Source organism: Protopterus annectens, chromosome 5.part0 (assembly GCF_019279795.1).
Source record: "Protopterus annectens isolate FY-2018-M chromosome 5.part0, PAN1.0, whole genome shotgun sequence".
In the NCBI taxonomy this organism is placed as follows: domain Eukaryota; kingdom Metazoa; phylum Chordata; order Ceratodontiformes; family Protopteridae; genus Protopterus; species Protopterus annectens.
This window is the reverse complement of record NC_056735.1, coordinates 894,063,464-894,075,024: the sequence shown is the minus strand read 5'-3', so window position 1 is coordinate 894,075,024 and position 11,561 is coordinate 894,063,464. Positions and strand designations below refer to the sequence as shown.

General features: G+C 34.2%; 1 protein-coding gene across 1 annotated transcript in view; it reads left to right on the top strand.

Moving 5' to 3' along the window:
* The window catches only part of LOC122802279, a 122,603-nt gene that overhangs the window by 46,829 nt on the left and 64,213 nt on the right, over positions 1-11,561 (top strand). Inside the window, exons 2-3 of the mRNA XM_044071929.1 lie at positions 7,224-8,196; positions 8,363-8,367. Coding sequence (XP_043927864.1) covers positions 7,224-8,196; positions 8,363-8,367 — 978 coding nt within the window. The remainder of the gene's footprint in view (positions 1-7,223; positions 8,197-8,362; positions 8,368-11,561) is intronic.

Here is an 11,561-nt window from a genome sequence, read left to right as displayed (position 1 = left end):
TCGCATATATGCAAATTGTGGGTCAGACTGGGTTGTATATTTGGCTAGTTGTATATGCTCTGCCTTCTATGTTGGGCAAACTTCCAGGCCTTTATGGCACCAGATGTCTGAGCATTTTAGTGACATTCGTAATAAAAGGATAACTAATGCCCTGTATAGACATACCCAGTCTCATCCTACTACTAGATTTTCTTTTGTTGTGATTGATAAAATTGTGGGGATTAGATCCTTTAAAACGGGGTGGCATTCCATTTTGAATTATAAGGAAAGAAAATGGATTGTAAAACTAGGAGGATTATTTGCATCGGGTATCAATGATAAAATGTAGCTATATTGTTGTCAAGGTGAAATGAGATCACAGATGTTATGTCTTTTTTGTATATAAAGATACCATTTGTTAGTATGGCTTATCACTGATGAAGGCTATATGCTGAAACCGGTCTGATACATAAATTATTAATAAATTATTTGAAGTTGGTGTCCCTTGTGGTGCTGGCTTTTTTTTGAATGTTCTGCAGTTTAACACCATCAGATTCCCCTGTAACCTAGCATGGAGGTTGGAGTTTGGGGGTTGGTGTAATGGTTAATGAACTCATAGACACAAAGTACTGTGTTTGATTCTCACCTCTGAAATGGACATTGGCTAGCCTTAAAATCACCCATATGAACCTAAATATAAATATAAATGACATCTACCCATACCCATTCATGGGGTCATGAGTACCAACATTCTACTGGAATGCCACTATGGGGGGCACATTGGGGTTCTCATACAGGCTAATATTTTGGTTCATAATCCCTTGAATATGATGTCACCAGTTCTGACATTGTGGATCTATATGTTACACCCAGCAGTGTTCCACTCACAGAAGCTCCTTCCCATTGCAGGAAGATGTGATCTTTGACACCCTCATCCTCCTAGTCAGTTGCAAGCCAACAACTTCCACTACCCATGACCTTTCAACTATGATAGCATTGATATCCCATGTCGATGTACCTCACTCCAACTGTGCAAATGATGATGAGGATGACTCTGCCCTGCCGACCTCTCTAACCTGCGAGGTTATGGTAAGGTTTGATGCAAAGCGTGACCACTATATGCACAGTACTACATAATCTGAATGCATTTATTAATTCAAATATCAGTTTTGTTCCATTTCTGTCTTGTCATGGCCCTTAGTTATGTTTTGCTCCTTTCTCTGCCTTGCAAGAGCTCCTGCCTGTTCCTCTGATAACTCCTCATTCAGCTCCGTCCCTGCTGCTGTGATATGCATGTCAGGCAGTACTGTTATGTCCCATGTTGTCACCATTTTTGCAGTGTCCTGTTATGGTAGTATTGTAGATGTGCAAAAACATTTTATGTATTTGTTTACTGACATTTGATTACTGGGAATTCCAAATGGGTAGGTGCCCATTTTTAGGAAAAGCTCAAGGAGAAAAGCTCCAAAATATTTCATAAACATTTTAAGAACAATAATTTTAGAATCTTAAAAAAATAATATACAAGCATCTACAGTTTAAATAATTATTCCAAAACAGACATCATGTGAAAACATTACTAAAGAATAGACACAACGTATATGCCAATGATTTAATATTTAGAGAAATGTTAGCCAGTTCATGTAGAAATTAAATAAGTTAGTATAATACAAATGGGATTTGCAATATGAAGGGAGAAAAAAACAGGTCTATGGCACATTTAGAAAGAGACTCAAGGGAAAGAAATTGACTGAAGTAAGGAAGTGAGTGAAGAAGGGAGAGAAGGAAGAGAAAAGAGGTTTAAGGTATGAATATGTAGCAAGGAGGTGTAAGGTATGACAAGGTATTTAATCATATATAGGGATATAGTTTATCTTGGGGTTGAGCAAGAAGAGAGCCAAATTTTGGTTAGGAAGTCTTTCAAAATGGTTTTAAAGGACTTGAGGGAGGGTATTGACTTGAAGGAAACAGTTAAGGAATTCCGGACCTTAGGAACATAGTATGAGTACAGACCATTCCCAGCAGATTTAATAGGCTTGTGGACAGAGAGTAGTTTTGGTCACTGGATTGTGATGACCAATTGGGAACATAGTTGGTTAGAATGTTTTTTTAGTGCTGAGAAAGCAAACGGATACTGCATAATTTTATATGTGGTACGAAGCTTTGTTTATTTTAGTTGATGTTAGTTTTAACCAGTGTGTGCTTTTTAGTGCTATACAGTAGCCGATTCTGCTGCATTAGCCATTTTTATAGCATTGTTTAAGTTTAGATTTTAGAGATACCTGGAGGTTAGCAAGGATGGAAGTGACAAAAAGTGGTGAGGGGAGGACGTAAGTACTGGCAAGTATAGATTTAGTTGCATTGGTAAGATAGGTTTTGGCTCTATAAAACATCCCTAGGTTTTGGTGATTTTTTTTTATGAAATTGTGTATATGCTGGTCAAAAATTTCAGATTATCATTAGTAAATTGCTAGGAGACGTGACTTCAATGCTAGTATTAAGAGAAAGGATATTAAATGTTGTCTTCTCATGAGAGATGGATTTGAGGAAAAAATAAGGAGTTAGTTTTTTTGGGGGGGAGGGGGTTGAGCATGAGTTGTTAGTTACAATGCCATACTTCAGTGGCTGTCAAAGCTTCCTGGGTAATTGTTTGCAGATGTGCCAGGTTGTCAGATGAGCCAATAAGTATGTAATCATCTGCATACTGTATTAGGGAGGCCTCGTGTGTGGATGCGTAGAAGGTGTTGCTGAGAAAGGTAAAGTGGAGGAAACTAAGGATAGAGCTTTGTGGTACACCAGTGGTGACTGGGAGTGATGGAGAGAGGGTGAAGTGCCATTTTCCTAACTGATACATATTGATCAAGTAGCTTTTGAATAATAGAAAGGTGGACTGATATAAATCTAGTGAGGACATTTGAAGTAGATATTTGCCATTACAAACTGTGTTAACCGCTTTGGATAAGTCTAGAAATAAGGTGGAGACTCGTTTGCTATTATTTGTAGTCTTATCGACAGCATCTATATAGGATAGAAGTACAATGTTAGTACTATGGAAGGTGCAGAAACCATGTTGTGAGGAGGACAGGAGTTCATCCTGCAAGATATAGTTTAGGAATTTGTTTTGAATACATTTTCTTTTGGTGGGGGGGTAAGATTGTTATAGATCTGAAGTTAGTAATCTCTGTTGAATTTCCTACTTTGCATAGATATATGTGATTTTTTTTTCCTCAATGAGACGGAGAAGGTGGGATTCCTGGAGTGACCTTTTTAGAAGGACTGAGACAGAATAGGCAATGCTATTGGCTTTAGGTACTCACTTGGAAGGTTATCAGCTAAAGTAGAACATGGCTTGAGTTTAATTTTATGTAAGATGTGGATACAGGTTTGACTATAAAAGTGGATGTGGTAATATGTGGGTCTTGTATAGGGTTGGATTAGATGCTGGGAAATCCTTGTTTAGGGGAACTCCACTATCTATGAAATAAGAGTTGAATTGTGTTGCAGTTTTGAGGGGCAATTGTTGGGAGAGGGGTTAATGCTGAATTTTTCCATGTGTTGTAAGATTTCTTTAATGGCTGACTAGAAATGTTTAAGGTTACATTTACTATTATTCTGAATATTTCTAAAATATATATATATATATATATATATATATATATTGTTTTAGTTTATTCACAGTTTAATACAGTTGCTGAACATTCTGAAGTTTTTGAGATATTGCATATTTTATACTTTTGACTATAAATATTATGATGCAGGTTTCTGGGGAATATTGCAACATGCCACCAGATGTAGCCATGCAGCAGAGGCAAAATTTCAGAAACTATGATGTTACATGTTGGAGGCAGTACAGTGTTCTACAGATCCCTGTCATGTTCCAGGGGTTACTGATTGGGATCATCATTTATGATTACAAGCCATATCCTGTATCTTCTGCAACACACAACAGTGGAACCAGTTATGAGTAGTCTGCTATCTCCATTCATTGGGGTGACTACTGGGGACTCTTTGCTGACACCTACAAACTAGAGAATCCTATGAAATATAGCCCTGGATAGAATGCTGACATCAGTTGCACATGTGCCAGTTAAGGAAAGCGTGGGAACTACTGGATAGTGCAAAGACACACTGGATTAAAGATGTTCTGCAATGCACACAACCTGACACTTGATGGGCAAGTTGGGCCTTAATGGCAATGATAGCACAATTAGTCTCCCCAAGTCCATCCAAGACCTCAGAAAATAGGCTATGCCAAATAGTACACGTTTTTGGTATTGTCAGTGTCTCCTCTCCTATTTGTGGAAACCCAATATGCTCCTTTGCATGCTGCAGTATCATGTTAAGAACCTGGTGTGGGACTGAAAAGGCAGATACCTGTGAAACTATTAATGTGTCCCCTGTCAGACTCTGAAAGGTCTCTATAGGAAGGATTGTTAATGCCATATAAATCTTTATGACTGCTGGGACAGGCAATCCTTGTTTTTCACCTGATTCCATGTAAGGATGACACATGCCTACCAACTTCTATACTATATAGTCATTCATATTGTAAAGGTCAATATGTCTCAGTCATGGAAATAATGATAAGTCAGCTACTAGCAGACTCTGCTGGAGTGCAGACAGTTGTGACATGCAACATCATGGATATTTGTTCTCAAAACAGCAGCTTAAACTTACTGACCAGCTACAGCATATGCTTCTAGCAGCATCTTGGTGTAATTGATTCACCTATACTCTGAAAACAAATTATGGTAAACAGATCAGCTGATCACTGCAGCTCATGGTATTAATGTTATGCTTCTGAATCATGCTGCCATATTTGATTTATTCATTTACATATAAAATGGCTCCCATTAACATGTTGACACTCACTTGCATGTCATTATGTGGCCATTTGCAAGTGATGCATATTGTGCTGTTTTTCACTAGTGTGTATCACTGTTGTCATACTATTTTGCATAATTCACTGCACCATTAATTCCTAAGTGCCTCTCAAAATAAGCATAATATAAAAAAAGACTACAACATTTTAAATGCCTTTATATATGTTTTATGACTGATGTTATGGCACCCATACATGTATTACATGGAGTATTTAACCATCTTCTTCTAAGTATAATGTATAAAATTAGCTTTTTTAACAGCATCTTACATAAAAAAATCTTTATAGTCTTCAAGTCATTCAGATGAACAAGAAATGCTGCATCAGTCAGCCCTTTTCAGAATAAATCAACTTATTATATTTGTATTACATATTTGTAGACACTTTAACAGAAAATATATGCTCAGTCTGTGCTTAATCTTTATCTACAAGGTTTGCCTTTTTATGTTCTCCTTCTGCTTAATAGTTTATATTCTTGTTTTCATCCTTGTTTCTAAGTGTAAAGGGAGGTATCTGTTTTACTATTCATGTTTCTTGCTCATGAAATGTAATGCTTTACACTCTCCTTCTCCCCCTTTAGAATTTACCTCACTACCCTGTATCACAATGCTGCAAGTAAAGACAATCAGAAAAGAGGGAAAAATCAAAACAAATGTATCTTTCTCTGTAGTCCTTCTACAGACTGCTCTGTGCATCACCTATACCTTCAAAACAGCAGAAATTACAATTCTAGAGCTGGAATTCAGGTTGTGATGAAGTCATGTTTCCCTCTAACAGCAGAAAAAAAGCTGGACTAAACAATTCTCCATCTTTGAAATGTGACGGAATGGAATGACGTGATAAGTGGAGGGACGGCATAATGATTAAGGCCTTAACCTCACAGATAAAATTACATGGTTTGATAATGATCTCTGATTATTTGATAGGGTTGTAATATTCTGCAGATTGGTAGGCTAGCATCTACTTATGAGACTATGATGCACATCTTAATGAAAGTGAATTTGAGTGAGATCTTGAAGATTAAATACTTAGCTATTTTGTTATTGCTTTCCTTAGATGAAAAGCTATTCAATTTCTCTGATTTTTTTGTCTCAAAAATATGTCCTGTCCCTCAAAAAATGATTTTCTGGTTACTCACTGAAGATAAGAGGTTGTCAATAATGCCTTACATTACAGTTTCATGCTTCTAAGTCCTCAGAAAATGCATGCTGATGAAAAAAATGCTGTTCTGTTAACTTTCCAATTGACTTGAATTTATTCTTAAAATTATTTCTGATTTTTGAGCATTTGGCCCCCATTATTTTTGACTTTGTCCCTGAGTTTTGCGAAAAGAAATTGAAAGCTATGCTTACATGTTGTGTATTTCTAGCTATTAGTTATTCATATGCCAGTATTTGCAGTTCCTTCATTTTTGTAAACAGGATTTTGGCCATGTGACTGTTATGAACACAACTCAAAAATGATGGACAAAATGCCAGATCTTTATTTGCACTGTATTTTGTTTTACAGATTTTATACTGTGCACATCTAATTTTTAATCTGCCAACACTATTATTAATTATACTGAAAATTCATAGCTATATTTGAATATTTTATTTTATACTTACTTTAATGTATTTCATATTTTTATTTAAACACCGATAAAATATCATCTATTACTCCAGTACATTTCAATATATTTACAGTTCCTAATGAGGTACCTCACCGAAACATTCTCCTGCATTTTGCACCAGGTGCCAAGATCATAAGCATTAATGAACTGCCACTATCCATCTAACATGATAATTATTCTCTCCTGAGATTAAACAGTTGTATATAGGGCACTACGAATGACTAATACACAACTCATGCAGCAAGTTCACAACAGTAGTGCACATTCTGTCAGCTAACAGAAAAGACTGCCAACATTCTTCAAAGGCATGTGCTAGGTAAAGAAAATGCTTGGGATGTATATAATGTAGCAGCTTTTTTATGTTAAGCTGAAAAAATGTTGAATGACTGTCATAATGCAATTCCGATACATGCATTAGTAAAATAATACTTTTGTATATTCTGTGTATCACTAGAAATTATGCATATTTTGTATTTACATTTCTGCATATATGCATTAAGACTGTTAATTGATTTTAACAACATTTAGACATATAAGCTGTGTATACTTGCTACTCCATAGTCTAAAAACATTGCAATTTTCCTCAGATTTGAAGAATGTTAGTAGATTATTGGGCAAAAACATACTGATTTGCATAACTTAAAATACTAACTACAACTGACCTTAGTCAGTGTGTTGCAAGCAAAGAATTTGTACTGTTGGAATTATTTTTAATCATGTAATTTTTTTTTGTTTTGTTTTGTTTCTTAGGAAGCAAACAGGCTCTGATGTCCCTAAAAATGGGGAATGAAACTAATAGTATAATCTCAGGTCTCCCTGTAGAATTTACTCTTACTACTTTTTCAGGAAACCAAATGCGGCTGAGTTTAATTTCTGTACCATTCTTATTTATTTATATGTTATCAATGGGAGGTAATGTTACAATTCTGGTAATTATCAAAATAGAGGAAAGCCTTCATGAACCTATGTATATTTTTCTATGCATGTTAGCCATCATAAATCTTGTCACATGCAACATTGTCCTGCCTAAAATATTGGCAATGCTTTGGTTTAGGGAAAACAAAATAAGTTTTGAAACATGTCTGACCCAGATGTTTTTTATTCATATCTTCTCTGCAGCAGAATCATCAGTTTTAGTTGCAATGTCCTTTGACCGTTACACTGCCATATGCAATCCTTTAAGATACACAAATATATTTTCAAATGCATTTATGCTGAAAATTGGATTGCTGTGTTATATCAGAGGAATAATTTTAATCATTCCAGAAGTGTGGCTTGCATCAAGGTTACCATACTGCACCTCAAGAATTATTCCTATTTCTTACTGTGATCACATGTCAGTTGTAAAACTTGCATGTACAGACACAACAGTTAGCAATGTGTATGGGATAATAGTAATATCTTTAATTGTTCTTGTTGATTTTGTTCTTATTGTGTTGTCATACATCAAGATATTTCAAGCTGTCTTAAATATTGGGTCAAGAGAGGAATACCAAAAGGCCTTAAACACTTGTGGATCACATCTATCTGTAGTGCTATTTCAATATATAACTGCATCCTTTTCTTTTATTACTCAAAGATTAGGTAAAGTAGCTGGCTCTGATGCTTTGGTTTTATTTTCATGTTTGTATGTTATTCTTCCTGCAATGCTGAATCCAATTATTTATGGCATAAGAACAAAAGAAATTAGAAAGAACATTCTGAAACATTTGAAAATTTCATAGCTAATTACATTGTGCATTGTTTGGAACTGATTGTTTGGAATACTCAGACATGTTCCATTTTCACCAAAAATGTCTGTTTCTAATGTGATTTAAAGAATGAAGCTTCCTCTCTGACTAGGTCATCTAACATCAGTGTTAAGAGTAAAATATTTGTAATTTTTGCAGCAGATGTATTTCTGGAACTGAAAGGCAGAATATCTGATTGTAAATTAAAATATATACTGTCAAATGCAAACAAAGGAATAGTAGCTAAAATTCAATTAGATGTCAACTTACAGTCAGTAACAGAAAGAAAAAGTCATTTCTTTAAACTAAGTGAAACGATAAAATTTGACTAGGCTGGATTTCATTAGGCTTTCCAAATTAAAAAAAATATATAATTACACAGGCAAGGTTTTCAGTATATATTATTATCAACACTGCAATTTGAACCTTGTGAATATGATAGCAATAAAGGCTGTTGGCCTCACTGAAATGTTTCCATGAAGAAAAAGAATATTAGTTAATTTTAGCTAGATGTATTTGAAGTCTGAGTCTCCCAGTTTCTGATGCAAAATAGCATTGTTTACAAAAATGCAGCAAATTAATATACATACATTCAAACCTCTAAATCTATGCACACAAATAAAACATATCAATCAACAATGCTATACTAAACTATGCAGTCATGTTTTTGTTTTTTTAATTCAGGAAAACATGCCTGTATAACAAATAAGTTACAAAAATGTGTTTTGGATTTTGTCTTAAGTATGCATTAATTTTATTCATAGAAATTTTGTCAGACGTGTGCTACCTTCTATGTCGCCATTTAGAATAAACCTTTATCTTTCTTGCTACTGTTGTAAATGTTCTTCTCATGATTAGTAGAAGTCTCATTCAGACTTGTATTGCACAGTCTTGGTTCCAATACCTATGTCTGCTAGAGTTAGTCCTAATACTAATGGACTCTGAAAAATAGTAAGAAATTGTTCTTTTCTTAAACTGAGGTCATGATAACCATTGCTTCACATGTTGTAATTACAATAAAAAGTATGACTTTGGAAGATGCTATAAATGTAAATTTGTTATTATATTTCACAGTGAGTTCAACAATGACTTAAAGATATTATTATTCCGCAGAATATTTCCTAGAGAAGATTAAGCTTTAGTTTGCATATGTTATATCTGATTGCTAAGATTACCACCAAATGGTCTTTAAAAAGCTTAATTGTGAAAATGTCATGTTCATATTTTCTACTCACTATAAAGGTATCAAGATTATTTATGAAAGTCAATAATACAAACCTTGTTGCTTTTATAAGAGGTAATTAATAATTTTAGTGGACCAGAGTTTCGCTGTGGTGAACCCTAACTGGGAAAAGCCGAAAGATATTAGTAATTAATTTTATAATCTTGGAATGTCTCTCATAAGTCATTTCTCATTTTGTTTGCTATAGGTATTTACTTTTTGTATTAGGTTCCTTTGATTGGTTTTAGCTTCACCAGTAGTGTGATCCAGGTGCAGATTTTCAAGTAAAAGAAGATCAGGCATTTGGATTGTAGACCAGAGATAAATTCTATATAACACATAAGGAATATATTACAAGTACTGAAAAATACCTGAAACCAATCCTGCAGTCTTTCTAAGAAGAAATCACTGTCGGTTTTCAACTTATTTCCATTTTTGTAGGCTACAAAACATAGAATTTCACTCAAGAATATGTCAGATTAGTGGAGGACAGAGTAGTACAATTATTTCCACAAAGCAGCTAGACTCCGCCTTTAATATTCAAAGGGCAGTAGAATATGTTATTAATATTTTAGTAGATATGCACTAGTCAAAGATAAAGTGATGTCTGCTATTACTCTTAGATCTTTAGTGGTGGTTTTATGAGCTAACCATTTCTTTTGTAATCATAAATTATATCATTTTAGCCATACCTCATGATTATCATAAAGGGTGAGTTCATGGCTTTTGTGTTAAGTAAGCATTTTTTGTAGACCATCCTGGATAACACTTACTTGTTACCCTATTTGAATAAATTGCAGTCATCTGCATATCTCATTATCTAGGGCCTAGTTCCCCTTTTTATATCCAAGGACAACAGTCCAAACTAAATGTCTACAATATAAATCCTATTAGGATGTCACTGATGTCACTTACCAGGAAGGATAGATATCCTCCACCCCCCCCTCCAACACTTAAGCTGATATGGTACATATGGTTTTGTATCCAGTATCTATAAACGGCATATGGCTCATCATACCATGTAATATATTTAATCTATCATTATCTCTTTATATGAAAATGTCTTAACAAGTCAAACTAAGCAGCATGCATTTACAATCTTTCATTAATTCTTTGAGAAATTCCATGAGATTCAGAAGAAGTATGTCTACCAAAGCCCTATACTTCCATATTTAAAATAAATAGACCTTTATTATTGTTTTGGAATAGTTTCCATATGGATCGCTTCATGATTTTGAAAAGAATGTGGACCAGGTTAATGGATCTAAAATTGTTTGGGTCTGAAGTGAACCATCACCATCACCCCTTTGTGACCTGGTAAACATTTCAAATTGTCAACATGGATCAAAGATGCATCCATATAATAATATTTTAACAGGACACGTAGCAGCAGTTTCATACTGTACTAATTTATGGATAATTTAATCTGTGTCCTGCCACTTTGGCAAATGTCTTTGTTATGAAATTTGTGCAAAATTCTTTGTGTATTTATTAATACCATGCCTCACATGCAATTTTCTCTTTCGGTTTTGATATTTGATTTAAAAATACTTTATTGCTGCTTTCAGAAAATACAATCACATTATGTTCATGTTTAGATGTGGACGAGTTGGTAATATAGGATGCAGTTTCTATACTTTAATTGTAGTATGCTATTTGACTGGGGTAATTCTAACATTTAACTGTATTTTATATAATAAATGTATATATTAATGAATGTGGAAGATAATTAATATCACAGAGCTTGTTCATGGCATCACAGTAAGATTTTTCGGGTCACTAAGTATGGTATCCTCATCTGTTTTCATAGCTTCATCTCTTCTTACATAATAGTTTATATTGCCAAAGTACCAGATGCATGATTTATATATGACTGAGCTTGAATTTTACTATTAGATTAAAAATGATGGCATATGGACCTGTATTAAGGTGTAATAATGTGAAGAAATGATTAAAGATTTTGCTATGTGATCCATATGATATTGTCATTCCTAAACAAATTTCATGCTATTTGCTCCAAATTGTTTAGATTAACATAGAATTAATATCTAAACATAATTATTTTATGTTGTATTGTTTTGGCAGCTAAAAGCAATCCTAAGTATTGCATTTTCATTGTATTTTGCAATCTGGTTT